Source organism: Anas platyrhynchos, chromosome 1, assembly GCF_047663525.1.
Source record: "Anas platyrhynchos isolate ZD024472 breed Pekin duck chromosome 1, IASCAAS_PekinDuck_T2T, whole genome shotgun sequence".
NCBI classification, from domain to species: Eukaryota; Metazoa; Chordata; class Aves; order Anseriformes; family Anatidae; genus Anas; species Anas platyrhynchos.
The window spans coordinates 131,784,562-131,806,033 of NC_092587.1; the positions used below are offsets into that span (position 1 = coordinate 131,784,562).

Genomic DNA, 21,472 nt, shown 5'->3' on the forward strand with positions numbered 1-21,472 from the left:
AGAGTTATGCCAGCCAGACACATAGAAGAGTTATTTTGAAAGATGTATAGTGTGTTATAACGTGTGTCCTTCACAAGCTGATCATGCTATAACTGAAATATCACAGAATCACAGAATCACAGAATTTCTAGGTTGGAAGAGACCTCAAGATCATCGAGTCCAACCTCTGAAATATTTATCAAGTAACTAACAGAAAAAAATAGTATGTAATAATCAGTGTCTTTACAGCAATACTTCTTTACCACAGGATGAAATCTTTGGACATCATGCTGCAAACTTCCTCCTTCAGGTACTATTCAAGGGTGTATTTCTTCTGTGGGGTAGGACTAGAAAGCCCCAAGACAACTTTTATTTGAAAGTTGCCTGCTGTGATCTTCAGTACAAACAGACCGATGAGAAAAGTAATGATAGAAACAACACTATTGTTGTTCTTATCAAATATGTATTTAAATTTATTCCCATCTTCAGCAATATTCACCAATTCCAGAAGCACTCTTCATTTCCAATGAAAGTACCACCTCCCAGTATTCAAAGCCTTTCAAAGCAGGAGCATTTTTAATATACTCCTATGAACTACTCATTTATTGAGCTGTCTACACCTTGAGCACTGTCCAGAGAAGGCAATGTGGTATCTGCTTTTTTTTGGACACTCTCCAAAAGAGCAACCTTCACCCAACATTTACAGCGTATAAAGCTTCTTACCGATCCATCTGATGCGCTTGCTCCCACTTTGTCTCCTCTAGCATTCCAGCAGACTTCAAAGATGCCTCCGGTGCCTCGGTAGCTATGTACTAGAGTTCCACTCTACAAAGCAAAACAGCGTGCAAACATTCAGCATGGAAGTTCCCCTTTTCTCTGTAGTGTGGCACTATATCAAAGAAATGACAGTGGTGGCATGTGCGAGCTACTCATATCACCTAACTACCTAACTACAGTCACCTTGGTAAGATGCTCAAATTAGGAAACTGGTCTTTGATACTGGAGAGAAACAGGCTCTTCCAGAAAGCAATTTACAATATGGCTCTCAAAAACACCTGTTTTTGTCAACTCTGTAGCAATAAAGCTGAGAGTGTTAGCTGTGGGAGTTAAGCTGAGGTGTTCTTCTCTAAAGTTTATTGCTTAATCCAGCTGTTAGGCATTGATATCCTAAATTAAGTCTGTGGAAGCATAAGGCAGTTCTGGCAACGCTGTGAGAGACTGGGGCTTCCCTAAGTTCTTCATGCAATCTCTATCTCTATCTCCATCTCCATGCATAAGATCAACCTAACAGGAGAGCTTCCAGTTTCTAAGTATATGCAGATCACGTACAGAGCACATTCAGGAGAAAACAACTGTGTGCAGGAAAGCAGAGCTCAGTTCTTTTAGCTTGCTCCCAGTGCTTACCACCTACTACATAAGAACTTCCTGGGACTAGGAAGAAAAAACACCAACTGCCCCACTCTCCTCCAGAATATCCCCAGTGCCCGGGCTGTATGTCCTTTACCTCACTGCCACAAGGCATAAGCCAGGTGCATCACACTCACATCTGAACTCAGCTTGTTACTAAATGTAAGAATCACGTATTTGTACATATCAACCCTGATCTATGCTCCACAAAACTGGCAGCACGGCGTGATGTGGTTATTTGCATGCATGCTATTGCTTTGGCATACAAAGAACCTTCAGCAGAATGTTCTGCGCAGTCACCTCACCCCACCTGAGTGACTCAGCTGTGCTGCAATTGTTATCGGTCAGTACAATCAGGTTCACCCAGGCTAGCAGGTCACGCACTGCCGAGGTACATGTATTTTCCATTTGGGATTTTGCTATTAATGTGTCAGCTAAAACAGATGTGCTTCGTGTGACTCAAAACAGTACCTGAGTATTCCATATATGGACACATTTGTCAAAGGACCCACTGGCTAGATATTTTCCATCGGGACTAAAAGCTACACTGTAGACAGGCTCTTGATGTTTTGTTAGCGTATGGATGCAGACTCCTCGGTCAACGTCCCACAGCCGAACAGTGGAATCAAATGAAGCACTGCAAGAAGCATTGAACACAAAACATGTTTTAATTTGGATGTTAATCCATTTGCAGTTTGATGCTGTAAACATCTGAAGAGAATACAAGATTTTTTTGGCTAAGCAGAAAATGTTTCAAGCAGAAAAGCAGAACACTGTAGACTTTCCATTCTGAATGACAAGAACTGTTATCTACAGGACTGAATGCTTACACGTGAACCCTTTAACTAGGGGTATTTATTGTACAGGGGATCAGATCACAAGCCCAAAGAGGGTCACACTCCTCTTTCTGAGATTCTATCTGCTATTATTCAGGAGGGTAAAACAGATATTGTCATTAATAGGATAAACTGTTCTACAGAAATTTCAGTCCTTAATGACTTTACTATTTAATAAATTATCATTCCACAATTTTCTAGAACTGTGGTTCTTTTCATTTTGTTTCAGTGCATTTTTTTTCCCCAACAATCTATTTAAATCCCCAACTGTGGGCCTAGAGAAAAGCTAGGGAAATAATTGGTATTAAAAATGATATTAGAAGAACAACTTCAAGAAATTCAAGTTCTTCCCTGTCTACTCTCAGACCGAGGAGTAAAATACATAAAAATCAACACAATTCTTAATTCATAAACCCATGGTACTACCATCAATTGGCATTCTATGAGTAAACATATTTCCTAAACTCAAAGAGTTATGAACAGATTTTAAAGTGGAATTTTAAAGATTATCCACGCATTTCTTGATTAGTTAACAAGACTGTAAAAATTGTCAGTATCTGCTCAGGTGATTTGCATGACCCTTGTTGGAACATACTCCAACTGGCTTAGTGGGCTGCCATCTGTCTCATTAAACACAGTCATTCATAACAACCGGATGCTGGATGTGAAGGTATGATGCTACATTTACAATCTCTTTTATCAAGACAGCTAAAAAATTAAGTATTATATGACTCAGTTCTCCCCTTTTTCGTCTTTTTCAAATACGATTTTTCTCCCTTTGTAACCTCCCTGATTTACAAACATTTTTAATGTTATCAGCAGATGGCTTACTAGAATTGTAGACAGGAAGACTGACAAGCAAGGCAATGGTGGAGTTACACGTCAAAAAGACAATTCTTTTAGGTAAGAAACAGGGTAAGATTTATTTTTACCTTGCTAACATGATGTTGGAGTTTGGGTTGCTGGTGCCTGGTCCTGTAGGACTCCATTTGATAGTATAAATTTCTTTGCTGTGAGCCTGAAGGTCATGTACACAGGTATCTTGCTTCATACTCCAAATCTAAGTCAGGGTAATTATGAAGGGGGAAAAAGGGCAGTGTTAATCTCAGCTGAACTATTTCAGTTCAATCCATGTTTTTCTTGCCATTTTTAAATGTAATATCTTGACACACACATATACACATAAACATAACCTACTCTGAATTTATTAATACAGCAGCTTGGCACCTACAATGCAAACATTAGAATAACCCCATTTGGGGCAAGTGCTACGCATGTAATAGTACTTATTCAATAGATCAGAACTGAATAGCCACTGTACTGTCCATAGCCTATACCGGTATTTTCATACAGAAGCTGAAGATTTTCTATTTAGAAAGGCTTAACTTGCAATTTAAGTCACCGATTACAATAGCATTCACCTTAAAGAATGAGAATAAAGCGGTTTGTAACTGCTTAGAACCTCACAATTTTCTCTTATGTCAGTCAGCAGCCAGGGCAGATTTTCCTATTCCTCCCGAACTCTGTTTGTTTTCCTGGTGTTTTTAACAGCTTGGATGATGGAACAAGATCAGCTACGTATGCAGTATTACATGGCCAAATACTTTGCAAAATGGTATGAGACAAAGAATATGCCCAATAGAGAAGACAGGTAATTTAGTAAATCTTAGAAAACTGAGGAAACAAGAATAAGTGAATTCACAGCAGGCAAAATAACTCAAAATTGGTCAGGCAGTTTCAGAAACATACCGAGAATGTAGGAAAAATTTAACTCACTTGTTATAAATCTGCACTATGAGGGAAACGATGTGCTCTAATGCTGAATTTTCGGCAGCATACCTGTCTGCTTTTGGAAATGTTACACAACGCTTAAGCATATTCTATGGCTAACAGGCAGTATGTCCCAAGAAGTTGTAGAAAAGTATCAAATACTCCAAAAAAGAGAAAAGAAAGAAGCCAGAGAAGACTAATTTACAGAGGAAACAGAAGAATTGCCTGAAGACTTGCAGTGCCCATTACTGCAAGGTGACAGAGGCCTTCAGCGAGGCCAGTGACAGCAAACCATTAACTCTGGTGCCAAATTCAGTGGCCAGAAATTTGAACAGGTACCAACTCACAATGTTTTTTGAAACACATCCTGTGTGGAAATGGGCACCAAAATATGTGCTACCACTGGGTCAGAATGTTTTAGCAGGATATTATCGGTCACTACAAGAATGCTTTGTGGTAGAATAACAAATGAGGCGCTCTCTTTATGTCCCTAGCCCTACTGTCTGTAAATTTCCAGTTCTCTGAATAGTCTGGAATAACATATCTAGAAACTGGAGGGATTAAGATCCCAGAGAGTATGTGGCAAAGGCAGAGAATGGAGCAGAATGTACCACGTGGCTACATATTAAGAGAAAACATTCCTAACTGCAGTGTTGACCTAGCTCTTATCTACATTTGCAAGTTTTGCTGTTCTGTTTCCACTCTTACACACAAGCTGTGTGTGTACTAGAAATGTCTCTTGCTTTACCTGTTCCAATCAGCAGTGGAAAGAGATATGAGCCTTAATTAACACAACCATGCTATGAGAAATCTGTATTACAGAACTCTATTCGCAGAACTGTATCTTGCCTGGGATGTTTGCTTTGCTCAGAGGGAACAGCATACATCAACAGCAGTGGTGGCCTAGCTCTGAAGTCCAGCCGAAGGGCTTTGCTGCTACGATATAGAGCTATTCCTATACACAGACTTCATCTAATGCAGCTGGGGAGGGAACGAGACTGAGAGGGGTTTGGGCTTTAGAGCTCTAGAGTGAAAAGCATTTCGGCAAGCCCAGACTCTCCCTGCGTTAGCAATACTTTGCTGGCACAGTGCAATGGCCCAGTTGTGCTGGTAGAGCAGCCTGTGCTATCTCCCAGCCAGATGGATCCCTCTACCTTCAGGCACCTAACAGAGGCACGTAAATCAGCAGTGTAGCTGCCTTAGGCTTCCTGTACAGGTAATGGATAGGGATAGGTGCCTTCAGAGAGCACTTCAGATTTTTGCTGGGCTCTGAATATGTATGCCCCACTGATTAGTCCAAGGCTTTACAAAAAACAACAACAACAACAACAACAACAAAAATCAGATGGCTCCAAAAAAATTACTTTCAGACAAAAAGACTCTAAAGAGAAAAGTGTTTATTTTTATATTCTTTTCAAAGATTAACCAACAGACTGCTTTTTGGTGTAGGGAGTAAGCTTCTGCTGACAGGCAAGTAGCTGTATATATCTATATATATGCATAGATATGTATGTATATATCTATATCTATGTGTATATTTAAGCTGTGAATATTCTGTGACAGTGACATATCAGTCACTTGACACTTATCTGGATAGGATATTTCAGTTTTCCCAGTGACTGCTTCTCTATGTTTAATCTTTTACATTGGCTTTAAGAAATACAGGATAAAGTAAAATTATTGTTCACAAAGAGTTTTAAATCATACAGTATATCATTCCAGAAAAGGTAAAAAATAGAAATAACCTTTTTCTTTACTTTTTCAACATCAGGAATGGAAATTATATTACCTTTAATGTCATATCATCGGAGCAAGATGCTAGTAGCATGCCAGATGGGTCCCACTTGATAGCATTAACCTCGTTCTGAAATAAAGAGCGATTTTATTAAGTGAATATTCAGGTTACCTGCATGGTACTGGGCACCCAGCAGAGGGCACTCGTGGTTTATGTCTACAGCAAGTTAAACCGCAAACTACAGCCCCCATTGCTCTGGGAGTGAACAAAGAAGTGCTGCTTCCATAACATGCTATTTAAACATCATCTAGGAATTGTAACCACTTTGTGTTTGTGGACAATACATACAAACAGTCTTCTCACATGTGTTCTAGTACAAAGTCTTTCATGCTTCTCAAATGCTATGATTTAAATAAACCCTCAAACCAGAGAGATTGATGACAGTATTAACCTATTTTTAAACTGAGGTATGTCTTAGGTTAATATTCTGTAGATCTAAGAGATACAAATCTATAATAAAAAAATTGGGGGGGGCATAAAGTTTTACTGAGTTGATTATTCTTAGTATTGCAGCTATACAACAATACAGGTCTCTATAAAAAGAGCTGTATGTGTAAATGAAATCCAGCAGGGAATACTGAATATTTTATGACTCTTTCCAGATCAATTTTTCTAGCACTTCATAATTAAGTAAGCCTAATGTGTCCCCTTGATAATCAGGAAGTTTTCTTTGCCTTTTTTTCAGGGTCATATATACGTAGTAACACTGGGAAAGAAACATTCCACAAAGAGGGAAAATACTGTTTTTTAAAAAGCATAAATTGGCTCACTGAAAACAAACCTGGAAGATATGTTAATTTTATTTGATCCACTTTACTTGTTTCAATTATCATTAAAAGGAACTGTACAGATATTTGAAGTCAAATTTTGGTCCACGTGCAAAACGCTGCGTTTCATATAATCATAAAAACCATCATTCTGTTGGTAGGAACATACAACCTGTCACAAAGTATCAGTGCATTATTATTTTAACCACAGACAAGCTAAAGGTCTCAGGATGCACAATTTTTCCTCTGTGGGGAGACAGCAAGGTCTGGACATTAGTATCTAAATTGCAGGTCAGTATCTGATCGCAGTTTTCGCATGAATGAAAGAAAGAAAAAATAGCCTTTGACAGCCATTAAATACTAAAGAAAAGAGGCACAAAATACAGCTTAAACAGATATTAGATGTAATAGATTCTAAAACTGAACAACGACTGGAGGTAAACTGCTCTCTCATTATTCATAGTTCTCATTTACTAAGGAAAATACACCAGTGGAAAACAAAACCTTATTTATTTATGTGCCTTCAGTCTGCAGCTCATGCTACATATAAATAGTCTCATTGTTTAAGCTGCAGGTTTTGCCTCCTACGATGATTTAGAACAGTTTATCCCTTCTCACAGGCAGTGACTCACTCCTGAAGAATACGCTTTTAGGAAAGCAATGGGATATAACACCTCTAGTGCTAGAATGCACCCTGCAAACACATCAGCTGCCATCATTGTTACATGCAGCTATGACTTAACCACTAACAGTTTGGACTTCTTAAACTTACTGTGTGTCCTTGAAAGGTTTTAACGGGGCGATCACAGCTAAGTCTGCATACGTGAATGCACATGTCAGTGCTGCAGGAGGCAAAAGTAGTGTTGTTCTGCCAGTCTACATCCAGAGCAGGAGCTGTGAAGTACAAACAACAGAAGGAACATTAGGGAACACAGCAAAGAAACAGTAAGCCCAAATAATTTTCCTTCTGTCACCCATCTGGATCACAGGGACTAAAAACTAGTTCTTGGCCTGTTACCTGTAACTAGTTACAGGGATGACAGGGAGTGCCTGAAAGGCACCATGTTTTCTCTTGCAGTTGGATAATCTGGTTGATTTGTAGATCTATTTGTGAATCTTTTGGGTAAGAGTGGGCAATACCATCCTGTGTCTACTTCCACCCTTCTTGCATTCCTCTGTAAGCCAGTTCTACAAAGCAGCTGGAAGAAAACTAATTCTGAAAAAAAGGGGATGATTTCAGCTGGGGCTGGGTTGAATCAGCACATAAAATGGTCCTACGAATTCCAGACACAGCATACAGGAGGGAGAAGCAGCACGTGGCCATCTTCCTTTATACAGTATTTATGCACCAGCCGGTGCAAACCTGTTGTTCTGTGAAGACACACATGGATCAGTAACATCTGTGTTCAGTTTCATTTGTCTGGGAATTGATTTAAAATAGGTACATTGGTCAAGACCATCTGAAATCAGAGGTTGTTTCCATAGTGGGTTTGGCATTAATGAAGATTGAACTAATGAAACTTTGTACACAGGTAGCACCTGAACATGTAACCAGCACCTGCGTGCAACACACACACTTTGCAAAAGTGTAAAAAACCCACAAACTTTTACAGCACTTCACTGCAGACTGAAAGCATGCACAGGAGCTGGTGGGGACTCCTCACACACAGTTTGTTTGTGCTTTCCCCCTCCCACCCCAGAAGAAAGAGTTTAGCTGCCCTCCAGAGGATAACATAAGACATGCTGAAATACAGAAATCTTCATTTTCTGCACACTCTGGTGAAAAGCAGATGCATCAGAACGAGACCACCATTTAGATAGCAAAGTTGAATCTCTTCCTGGCAACAGCATAATGGAAGTTTATCATTAAAATGAAATCAAGAAATGCCTTACTCAAAGACGTTTAGAGAAACACTTTTATAATACAGAAGTAAAAAGATACCTGTTCTGCCAAGCCTATTATACTTAAATGCTTTTTCCTGTTCTGATTTTCATGAACTGCAAAGTGAGATAGAACCACATCGCCTTCTGAATCATCAGATAGCTCTTTAAATGAGAACTGAGGGCTGAAACTGTATCATATACTAATATTTTCTAGAATACTAATGAAAAAGCCCAATACATCTCCATGACAGTTAAGGAATTTCTGCATTGCAGAACTACAAAGGAAATTTGTGTGAGGAAGGCAGATTACTTCTGAGATTTCCTATGAACATGAATGAGCATCAGGAACAGCAAAGGATTTTGTTTCTCCTGCTGCAAGCTTTGTATTACTGTTTCAGAGCAAACAAAAAGTCTGTCTTCATTGATAGCTGTATGCCTTCAGGGCTAATATCTAGTATGATACATATGAGTTGAAAAGTAATTTTCTGAGAGCCACTGGCAACTAAAGGAATGGATTTTCATTACAGAATAATTTGAATCATATAGTGTTGGTAATTAATACTGATTCATTTATTGGTGTATTTAATCATATATTTACTGGATTAATAACTACATAAAATGGTGTGGAAAAAACCACCAAATGTAGCTTCTGACGTAAGTAATTTAATTGTCAAAGTGTCTCCAAAAACACAGGATACTGGCCAAGTGCTTAAAAACATCTAGAATGTCATCCAGTAAAAGTAAGGGCAAGAGGCCATTAAGAAACTTTGAGGTTATAAACAAGGTTTTCAGATGCCAAATACAGTGAGTAACTTGCTGTTAAGTTTGTTCTGGTGAACAGGTGATACAAGAGATCAAGATGAAGTCTTTGTGTCTTTAAAATCATGTAGGAATGAAGACTCCTGCTGATTTTACAGGGTTTATTTTTGGTCATATGCTTTTTGCCTATCAACAATTGTCTTGATAACTAGCTGCTTTACTTTCCTATGAAAACATATTTGAAATAAGAGAAAAAACAATAGCCTCTCCACATCCCCACTTCAGTTGTGTCTCATGGTCCAAAGATAAACAACACATGTAGTAACAATTTTTCTTGAAGTCTGTTAATGTAGGTGTACGTCAACAGATTGCACTGTGAGATGGAGGCACGTTTTCAACTTGCTAAGAGGAGACGGGAGCAATGTGTCCCTGATGCACATCATTGCTAAGATAGCCACACTTCAATGAACATGATTCTGAAGGGGAAACCCAGCTCTGAGTCCGCAACCACTTACATCAATAGTTAGGAAGCAGTAGGCCTAGGAATTTCATTACCTACGTCACTACACAGTGCAAAGTTTGCTGTAGTGGAACAGTTTTGATAGATACATCAACGAGAAGATGAGTGACAAAAATGCCCAGTATGGATATGCTGTGTGCACAGACATATGTTTTGTTTTCTGTCGAATAACCATTTCTATTGCTACTGCATATTAATAACATCTGTGAAAATTTGAGAATGAGACCAACTAGAAACTGAGCTGAAAAATGTGCCAATTAACTTCTTAAAATCACAAGATAAATACGTTTTTAAACACCATTAAGCACCTTGTAAGTCTGCTGTATGAAAAATGGATTTGTTACAGCGAACACACAGGGTGTTGAACATTTCTAGCATCAGAATCTGGAATGTTTTTGATGGCTTTAAGCTCAGTTTGACTATGCCCATCAAAAATATTTAATTGCGACAACTTATCAGGTTTGGATCATGAATTCAGTCATCCTCTTAAAAGTCTGGTCTCAGGTGAATTTAAGATTACATCAATGACTGCCTGTTACTCCAAATTACTCAGTATCTGTGACATCTCCCGTCTTCTTGAAAAGAAGATGCACAAGATGCACAAATGACTGTCCAAGTAAGGTTTAGGAACTCAGTGTTGGCAGTTGACTTCTGATAATTAGACAAAGCAATACAGAAGAACTTCAAGTCAAAATTAAAAGTTGAGAAATTCCTGAGGACGTTCATGCTTGCAGTGGTGAAAGCAAGCTGCTGAGAGATCCACATTTGCTTCTTTATGAAGTCTCCATATTAACCTTGATGCTATTTAAGCACATAGATAATGGTACAAACATTCAGCTGAGCAGGCACAGCTGATATATAAATCCTCTCGTAGAGTTCACTTTGACTTTCAAAACTGATTCTCACAGAAACCCATCCTTCTGAAAAAGGGACAAACCCACAAAAGTCAGGATAGCTAGGGCACAAAAATCCTGGTTCAAAATTTGCTTTCCTCTGGCAGACAGGTTCTTACAGAAGGATGAGTTAGACTGGCAAAATTAAAATGTGTATTTAGTTTTACTAATTTGAATTCTGCAGGAATTACCTGAATGGAAAGGAAACTGTTGTTTAGCTTCTCCTGTGTGAGCATCCCAAATTATTGTTGTCTGCATTGGGAAGAAGGGAAAAAAAGGGTTAGTGACTGTTCAGCTCAGAGAAAACAAAGAGAGAGAGCACTCACTAAGGAGCAATTGTAAAAGATGGACTGATAAAATTATTGACTGCAGAGAGGCTTGTGTGCTGCACAGCTGAATCAACAGAAATAACTTCCAAATATTACAGAATAATTATATAAGTGTAGATATAGAAGTATCACCCCTACAGAGGAAGTAATGTAACGGCTAAGAAAGGACATTTTCTTCTTGAATAATGCTAGAGAACAGTACCACAAGATTTTAATAAGCATTTTGTTACAGCTGTCTCAATTATCTTCTGCAAGTAAGACTTTTCCTTTTTAGCAAGATCCAAGTTGAATTCTATTGAAAACTGAAGCGATACTACATTTCTAATAATTAAATCGCCAAGCAAAATGTTTAACAGCAGAGTACAAATCACTTATTGCCACTGTGGTAGGGTGGGACAGACAGAAGTGTAATTTGCCTACTACAGGTTTAAACCATACCTGCAGCACACATAAGCAATTCCCCAACTCAGTACTACCTTCTGGGTGAACCATCAATTTACTGGGAGTACATACTTTCAGAAAATAAATTCAGGGTTCCTCCCCTTGGTGTTGATGATCATCTTAAGAATCACTGCTGTTATGGGGAACTACTACTGGGAGATAAACGTAGCTGGATATGAGCTAGTATTAAAAGGCATAAAACTCCATTTTCACAAGTATGGGATTCATCTATCCTACAAATCAAATGTACAGGTGTGAGCGAATTTCCCTAGACTGCCTCTGTCAAATGCAGAAGAGGAGAGCTGTCTGTGCATCTAACTGTAACACAGGCCATGCAACTCATCACTTGGAAGTGCCATTTTTCTCTTCATATTTTAAAAGGAAGCCAAGGATGCATCTAATTTTTCAGACATCAAAAGTTAGGTAAGATGAACGCTGTGTTTATTTTTCAGTTTCATTTTTAATGGGTTTCTGCTCATCATCAGCAATCATCTGTCATTTCAATCTCTAATATGCACTCAGCTGAAACTACCATGTTTGGCATGATTTTGAGTTCAGAACCACCATATTTTGCATGTTTGCATAGGAAACCATATATATTTTATTCAAATACAAATTTCAATAATTAGATGAGCTAAAAACTGCAGTACCTGTAAGATAACTTCCATCCTTGAAATAGTTACAGTTGATAAAACTATAAACATAAGCAGTGGAAGCAGTTATTTCTTCAACAGAAACATTTAAGATGCAATTTTACACAGGGGGCAAATGGAGTTTGTTTTTTAAAAAACTTTTACACTTAAAATGTACACATAGCCTCAAAAATGTAATCAATCACTTGATCCAAGGATTAAGTGATTAATCCAACACTCACTAGAACAAATTAAAGAAAGGTACACTCCCCAGGACTCCTGGAGCAGAAGAAAATAACCTTATGGAATTCAACAGCACTCTCTGAGTCAGCGCATTTAAATGTTAGAATTATGTATTTTTAAAACTCACTTTATCAACACCAGCACTTAAAATATAATTCCCCTTTTTGTTCCACTTCAGGGCAAATATCGGACCTTTATGTTGACCTAAGGTGCTTGCAAGGTTACCTGGAATAAAGAAAAGGTTAACATTACAATTTGTTTACACATTGCCCAACTTATAGTTGACTGCTGTTAATTGCTTAAGAATGATAACTGTTGTTTGACTTACCGTCTTCTGTCCATATTCTTGCAAAACCATCGTATGAGCCTGTAGCCAATAGTGTTCCATCACTCTGTTGGGATATACATCAGTGGCAAAGGTCAATACCAGATGAAATCTGTTTCAGCTAAACTTTAAGGTTTGTGCGTTACGATTTATGGGAAATCTGAGGCCACATACTGAGAATAGATAGTATCGTTATTATATCAACTAAAGTAAAGGTTAGTACTGCAAATACAAAGAGGAAATAAAACCCTCGAACATCCTCTGAAAAACTGGGCTACACCATCAGATAATATTCAAAAGGATTAGACAAGGAAAACAAGGTATAACAAATTCTTTGGGATTGTTCCAGATAACAAACAGATACTACTACATCTTAGACATATAGAGCCTATAAATCATCAACAAATCATGTAAATCCTTACTAAATCCCAGTTAAGTGAATTTCAGGCATCTATACTTGAAAGTAGGACCTAAAAACCTAAGCCACCTACACTTCACCATTAACACCTTGAATGCTACCTAACACAAAGAAACTGCTTCCAAGTTGTCTAAACAAAGACTCCCACACATGCCCAGAGGCACAGTGCCATCATGGGCAGCCTCAGAAAAGTTGAACTCATGGGTCCTAATTATGAGGAAAGAAGCCCAGCAATCATAATCGGCAAATTGTATGTATTCTGCTGGAGAGAGGCCTTCATTGAAGGATAACTCCTGTGTGGCAAACAGTGGAAGATTTAGTGGGCCAGAATGAGAGTAATCGAAAAGGAACTTGGCTCTGTAACCTGGTGAGATAGGTACTGTTAGCACTGAGCATTTAGTCTTTAAGCATTTTAGCATCTGGATTAGGAGTGAGATTCACCCCGTTTACCTCCACAATTTCACAAATCAGGAGTTAGTCTAAGGGAGTAGCCTAGTCTCCCTCCACAAATAATAGCACCACCTCTGGAGCTATGTGAGCTAACTCGTGATGCCATTTGCTTTAGACTCGGCCCAGACCACTGTGAATGCACGTGTCCCTTAGAAGGAACCGAGATGACTGCCTTAGATGGCTAAATCTAAGAAAGATGAATCCTATCCTTGGTACCAAAGCACATCATCTGAATATGAACTCTAGAAATAACCTTTCCTGTTATAACGTAAATCACATAAAACAGAGAAGAACTGATGCAATATATTAAGCACTATGTTAATTTCACAGTGGACTATGATTAATATTGTGGTTCTAAATAAACAATAAATGCAGATGGCATTTCTAGCATCATGAGTAGAACACTAGGAAAAAGCATACAATAATCCTTTAAAACGTTATGTGCACTTCAACCCTCCATAGACAGTGAGTCAGCACAACTGTAGATTTAAGTCAAAGGTATAATGATGTAGGGGGAAGAACATCAAAACCCAAGCCAACTTCACTGTGCTATACGCTTATGTGGACCACTGATAAGGACAAAGGTGACAGCAAAAGGGAAAAGGGCAGGAAAGCTCAGCAAAGAGTCATACTGTTTATCCAAAGTCCTTGGTGGTAATTCACTTTTTTTTCTTTTGAAAACGCAAAGCAAGTTGGAAGCAGTTTAATGGTTTAAACTAGGAACATTTCCCTACATTAAGTACTAGCACAATAGCAGTACTGTATCAGTGATCACTGAAGATTGATAAGGCATAGAACTACTAGAAAAAGTATGCCTTTTTGACTTTTCTCGTAACTGCTCTGCACCTTTGCTTGTCTTTGTCTTTCATCTTCCCTCTACCTAGTCAATTCATTTTTTCCTGACAATTTTTCTTCACCATGATGTATACAGGAAACAAGTAATAAACATTCTCGGGCCTTATTTTTATTTGCTTTGTTAACTTACCCGTGTTTTCTGTACTATTCATCAACTTGTTTCATCGTGTCACATAAACAATATATATGGGAAGCTGATTTGTGCAGTGGCCTTATCTTTAACTTTTGTGAAGCACCTAGCTCACCTGAAGGACAATGATATTGCAGTAAAGATTAATCAAATCTTGGTCTCTGTCCAGCAACTGAAACAGATGAGAATCCTTTCTGGTACTTAATTTTTAATCTGCTTTCCTAAGAAACCACAATAATGTGATCACTCTTGCCTGTGCTGATATCAACAAAAGGGACAGAATGAAAGTGATCTCAAAATTAATTAAGGTTCCTGCAAGATTTTTTTAAGTTCCTTTTATGCTGTTCAGTGACAGAATGGAGACATTAAGCAGTCTTAATGCTGCCCAAAGACACTGCCCAGACATTGAGGATTAACAGTATTTGTCTCCTCTGCTCACTTCAGTCATCCCTGTGCAAGACTGTATTATCTAAGATAGATGAAAGATTTTGCAGGATGAAAGTTAGCAAAGGATCAGGCAAGAGAGTTCCACCTGGAAAGCGGACAGGTAAAAGAGAATGACTACATACGCTCCATTCAAGACAGACTATAATGTGAGCACATTTTGTTATGCACAACATTAATTCAAATGGGTGAAGATCTTGACAGTCCAATCTCAGAAAAAGCTTCACTGGTGCTTTTATGTCCTTGCATGCCAAAATAAAGTAGTTATGAGATGCAAATACGTTATTAATCAGCTTTCATTACTACATAGATTGCTTATTTAATCTTCATTCTTAAAGTCAGCTAAGTTTATTTTTACCCATGCTCCTAAAAATAGATTATATAAATACATCATCGTTAGGCTTGAAGATGCCAGCAGTACTGGAAAATGACAGCATGTAGGGGAAAGTTCAGACTATTATGGGTATCTGAAACAAGAGGTCAGTAGGTTAGAACAGAGGTTCCGGTCACCTCAGATATAAAAGATACAGAGCAGCAGCTGTAATTGCCTCTGAATTAAATTTAGACAGTTAAAAAACATGCACAGTCTTAGAAGCTAGCTTACATTCCAGTCCAATGAAGTCACGTCCTTATTGCTGGGGACATCGTGTCCTCCTTCTCTTATGCAGTGCCTCAAAACTAGTTGAGTGGAACCACTGTTGCTGTTCTCATTGAGATTCCATATTCTGGCCGTTGAGTCTCCAGATCTATAAAAGCAATCACGCAGAGATGAAAACTTCTCTTGGTGGTGACCCAGCAAACAAAATAAAAACCTCTGTTTCTGCTTTTATTTGAGATAATGTCACAGAATTTCAAATGCAACTTTCCTCTCCATTTCTGACCTTCCTGCACTCCCCATACCTGCAAGAAGAAATTTTAAAGGCTAAAACATGATTAAGTTACACCTATCATCCGAACCCACAACATAACATTATTTGCTTTATTCAAAAAGTTGTACGTTTGCCTGCTCCCTGCATTTTGCACTTCAGACACATTGCTGTGACTGAGATGGTCTCGGGGAACTTAATGAACATTAAGACAGAAACACACAGGCTGTGTCCACATGCCTCCCACAAAAGGGGTGCACAGACACATTAACTCCTAATGGCTCGCAGAGTCCCTGGTGTTCCCCAGGGTGGCAGAAAACTCTGAGGAGGACAGGACCTGCAGCATTACCATCCACAGAGGAGCAGTGTCACCTGGTAGCTGCCGTGGGGAAAAGGACCACTAGCAGTGTGACAGAGGTGCTGCAGTGCCTGTTCCCTGGTCCTAACGGAGGATTTTAACCTCCTTTATAGTCAGACTATTTTCTAGGAAGACAGAAACCTTGATTTTGTCTAGAAAATGTGAAGAGGAAGTGAGAAACTTCTTATTATTTCCTTATGAATTATATATTTGTTTTCACTTTGCATAAATCTTCCTTCCAATGAAAAATGTCTCTGAGGTCAGAAATCAATTTACAGCAAGGTGGAAGATATTACATTTTCTAGTTTACTGGGATTTGTCTCTTGCTTCTCCCTGCCCCTCTCTTTTTAAATAATCGATAACAACAACAACAACAACCAAAACAATCAAGTAAGATAGATTGCTTGTTTTGTCCAGAATGTAATTTTCATTTACATTCGGTACGCAGAAGCTTGGAGCAGCATTGCGATCTCTCTTCTATTTCCTACAATTCATACAGTCAACATTACGTTTTATTGTTGATACATCTGATGTGTTAGCTTTTCCTTTTTTTCAAGTAACGACTAAAACTTCCTTTCCCATAGAGGAGCAAAGATAAAAGTATTTCCTTGAAAACTAAAAACATGAGATCCACTTTTGCTTTGATAACTCGTGTTTTACTGAAAAAGAGATCTATTGCAAGAGAATTTTAAATTTTCTTCTGGTCCACTAAAAAAACATTTTAATTATTTATACTAAAAGTACCAAGCAAATTTTAAACACTTCATACTTTTCAAGTGCAAATACTGACCAACAGAGCATCCAACTGGACTGATCTTTGTGTATGATTGTATCAATAATTTAGCCAGATTTTACATGATTAGTAGTTCAACCATAAAGGAAAAAACTTCTCTGCCTGTATCGGTGGCTCTGAGGCCTGTTGGGTCATGGCACACCTGGGGAATGCGCCCCTCTCTCCTCTGAACCCTCCATGTCAGGCTGGCCAGGGCTTTGGCAGGCTACCCAGGAGCTACTGCTAGCCAGCCATTCTTTAATTGTTGGCACACATCTTTCACATTAGTGATTAAGAAACAATTTGAATCAGGGTAATTTTTGTCATCATACACAGCTAGGGTTGTAACACAACTTCTTCAAAGGTTTAGAAAACTGAACACCAATTTTGCACTTATTGGCTAAAAAAATCAATGAAGTTAATCATAAGGCTCAGAAGATGAGGAACATTTTTAGTTGTGGTAATTCACAATAGTGGGAACATAAGTCTTTCATAGGCTGGGGTTACTGGTTAACATGCTAAGTAGGAAATTGCTTCAGTGCTGGCTTCTCCACTACTGAGACTCCGGGCCAGTTCTGCCCTTACTGTAATAATCCAGTTTGTTATTGGACCCTCTGAATAAAACACTCAGCCACTTGGCTATCAAACACAATATCCTATTGCTAGTTCTAAAAGGGTTATGCTTTGTTTTTCAACAGTTTTATTTAGTCAGTTTTCTGGCTATGCTTGGGCAATCTTATTTTCCAGTATTTTAATTTTGTTTTTCCATTTTCTTCTTCCTAAGGCTACATAAGCTATTATGTGTCCCTGCAGAGAGGCTTTATAAGCCTACCAGTGTGTGGCAGGGGTATTTGTGTGTCTTCCCCTTTGTTGCTGGGGAAAAAAAAAAGAAAAGAAGAGTATTCTCTATTCTGGAAAGTATTCTGATTTCTGTTGAATGATTCAGTGAACCCTGCCTTATTAGAGAACCATAGTTCAAGCACAATTCAGAAAGATATTTAATCTCCTTAGCTCGCAGAAGCATTTCTATCTGCATGATAAAGCAGCTCATTCCTACATGCGAGTCATGAACACTTGAGTAATAGGTATACTGTTCTGCACTACGGAAGAGTACTGCCAAATTTTAGGAAGGCTTACTTCTGAAGGAATTTTATTTCATGCTCTTCAGCCCTTGTATAATCATGAATCAAGGTGGAAGAACGCTTGCAGAATTTTATTTGTGGCATATAAATCCCTATTCCATAATAGCTATCAGAGAGGTTAAAACAACTGCAGTCTGTAAAGAAATTTTCAAGATGATTGTTGAAGCTTGGTATTTCAAAGCTTCAGGTGCAGTCTGATAATTATGATTTTTTTGATAGCCAGTATTGCTAACATGTATTTAAGACTTTTGGCTTAGACAGGTTGGATTTTTTATTTTGTTTTAAAAGAGATTATTAAAAGCATAAAGGGAAGGAAGCTCCTCTCATTTACACACCTAACTTTTCCTTAATGAAACAGGTCTCGTAAAATAAGTGCTTACGTCTCCTAAAGACTCTGTAGAGGGAAGTGCCTCAGAGGTACCCAGAGGGAGAAGTTAGGTGCCTAAGCTTTATCGGAAGACGTACTGCCTGTCCCGCTGATTCTGTGGTATTGCTCCCTGCAACAGGTTGTTCAAACAGAGCTCACCTCATGGCTGACCCAAATGCATTAACAGATTTGATACAACAAAGAAATTGGCCCCAGTAAAGTCACCTGCTAATGAAGAAGCACTTACGGTTAGCAGAATTAACACCTGGCACTGTCTAGGGGGGGTTGAAATAAACTCCTTCAAACGGTAATGCAAAAGGATTATTCAGGAGGTAGTTCACAACAGGTCCTATACAGCTGAAGTGAGGAATATAGTAACTCAAAGCATTATGCAAAACCCCTGAGATAAAGGCAGAAAACATCCCAGCAACATCTTTTCCTGCCTCTGCCATATACAGCCTTACTCAAAAGATCTTATGGACAACAGCTTTTATGGCTAATTCTTATGCTGACTAAGGAGAGCAAAGATGCACGCAGAGCTCTGCAAGATACAAAGTTCCCCTGTGTGAAAGAGGCCAGTGTAGGTCAGCAAAGATAAGCCAAGAAACCTACTGCTGGGTTTTGGGAATGAGGCCAAGTTCTTCTGCTTCACAGCCACGAGAATTACTGCAAGGGCATGGCTGGATGTAAGAGAACAGAGAGTGATCTTGGAAACCGCCTTGATGTCCAGACAGAAGTATCTTAAATTCAACCAGAAAAGCTTTTGAAATTCAAGGCTCCAGCAACCTTGACATTCACAGTCTGCTTCAATACTGGGAAATTCAAACATGTTCAGGAACATTCTGGGTCACTGGACCATGATCACCTATGCGAGCAAGCTGGCAGATCGCTCCCTGGCCAGCGCGTGGCCTGTTTGAGTTGGCTCTCTGCGCCGGGGCCATTAGGGCGCATCGCTGCGCTCGGGGCCCGGCCCATCCCCGCCTAACTCCTGGCTGTAGGGAGCAGACCAGAGACAGCCCCAGCGTGCGGCCCGTGGGCAGCCGCCCCGTTTGGCAGCCAGGATGGCTTGCTAGCACAGACACTGGCCGCTGCATGCCAGCTGGCCTCCCTGCCTCGGAATATTCCCAGGCATGTTTAGTTTGCTAATGTGGACGTAGCCGTAAGGAGTTTTCTGCACCACCCATCGAACACGGCCATCTGTAACAACTTGTGTGTGTCGTCCAATTACGAAATAGAAATTAAAAGATATTTCGTGGAAGAAATCAGTCTTCGAAGAGGAGGACACCTGGATTGTATGAGCAAAATTGGAATTATGGATGGGACCGGCCAAATCTCAAGATCATTTATATATAATTAAATACTATGTGCAATTATTCATTTCAGAATGTTGATTGCCTTCATAAGGTGTAATGAATCTTTTCAAAAAAACTGCATGTATGTACTTTACTGAGCTATTATAATGCTTCCCTTTGTAACATCCAAGCACTCTTCTCATAAGCACCTGGTGACTGCCATGCCTTTGGTAGCCTTCACTGGTATCTCTGGTCTCCTCCATCTTCCCCTTCAAGGGTTATGGGTATGGTGGAAGATGAAGAGCAGTTGCAGAATACGTTTTTCTAACTGTTTGATTAGAGAAATTCCAGTCTCCACATTTATTTTTTAAATAGCCTTTTGCAAACTCCAGAGAGTATACATTCCTGTGCTACCCTTCACAACCTTAAAAGTCATTGCATAGACTGTGTAGACGGAACATCAAATATACAACTCCCTTTCTGTCAGTGGGGTACTCACTAACTCTGGAAACCAATGCTCTAATTTTGGATAATTTGTTATGCCAACAAATTCCCTTACACAGCTTGCTTCAGATTAGGTCGTGAACCTGCATTATTCTTCTAGTGCTTTGAAGATTGCATCAGGTTGCTTTCTAAACTGGCACGAATTGTTGGATTTATTACTTGAATAACAGGGCTTGAAGAAAATACTTTGCCACAAATTGAGATTCAATTGTGCTCGGCACTATATAAACAGAACAAATGCGTTATTTCACTTATTTAATAGTTAGGGCTTTGTATGTATTCTTTTAAGGAGACAACAGATGGGTACAATCAGGCAGATGGGGAAACATAAGAAAACTAAGGACTGGGCAGCACAATATGGATGCTATAGAATCTAACAATTCATTTTTTGCACATCAGACTAACTGCAGTTTTATTTTTTGAAGCATTACTTCATAAAGGACAAACAGAACTGCAGCATACTGTATACCTTAGGGAATTTCTCTCCCTTTAACCAATGCCATAATACACAGTTTACCTGTAGATGATAACCTGCACTATTATTATGCCAGACATCTCAAATACTTCTTTGTGCAATGGCATCATCAATCCAGTCCCTTCCTTCTGGTTCATTTTTTGCTGTGCAATCTATGCTATTTCAGTCGTGTAAGCTTCATAAGGCACTCACTCATTGCTGCATTATTTGAAGGCTAACTGAATTCACTTTGTTTCTTACGAGCAGGCTAAAATCTGATCAAGATGCACAGGAATCTAAGTCATTTGCATTTTCATTGCACTGACATTAGTCTGCTTGAGATACAGTACCTGGCTGTGCTTTCTACCCATGCATGCACTTATATGCTTCCAATATCAACAGCAAAGCTTATTAATAAAGACCTACTACTCTGAAGGGCAAAGCCTAACTGAAGGAATAGCGAGAGGGCATTCCTCTACCTTAGAAATATAACTAATGGGTCTGATTATTGTCCTCCAGCTTTATGGCAAGCTGTGTAAGACATCACTGCACTGTGCTTGTCTCTTTATCCATCTACTACTACTTAACTCTCTGCAGCAGAATTCATCACCCACTGGTTCCTCAGTCCCAGTTTAAACTTTGCATACAAGGACGATGAACTACAGACCCTATCAACATAGCATGGCAAGCACTGGTAAAGACAGTGAGCTGGATACCAGGAAGTAGTTACCAATGCCAAAGCCAACAGATGAGGTCTGAGCACCTATACTGAGGAGTCTTAACTCCCTACATAATGAGTTGAGAGATGTAGGTACCTGCAGAGGGACAGAGCACTTGAGT

The 21,472-nt window shown here is 39.1% G+C and overlaps 1 protein-coding gene across 12 annotated transcripts in view; it reads right to left on the reverse strand.

Annotated features, from left to right (window-relative positions):
- Positions 1-21,472, reverse strand: part of TBL1X (transducin beta like 1 X-linked) — a 239,196-nt gene that overhangs the window by 4,665 nt on the left and 213,059 nt on the right. For all 12 annotated transcript variants that reach the window (XM_072029631.1, XM_038173040.2, XM_038173043.2 and 9 more), the window contains 9 exons: positions 15,482-15,623; positions 12,584-12,647; positions 12,383-12,480; positions 10,802-10,862; positions 7,327-7,448; positions 5,782-5,856; positions 3,155-3,282; positions 1,858-2,023; positions 703-804 (listed from right to left, as the gene is read on the reverse strand). In XM_072029631.1, the coding sequence (XP_071885732.1) occupies positions 703-804; positions 1,858-2,023; positions 3,155-3,282; positions 5,782-5,856; positions 7,327-7,448; positions 10,802-10,862; positions 12,383-12,480; positions 12,584-12,647; positions 15,482-15,623 (958 nt within the window). The remainder of the gene's footprint in view (positions 1-702; positions 805-1,857; positions 2,024-3,154; positions 3,283-5,781; positions 5,857-7,326; positions 7,449-10,801; positions 10,863-12,382; positions 12,481-12,583; positions 12,648-15,481; positions 15,624-21,472) is intronic.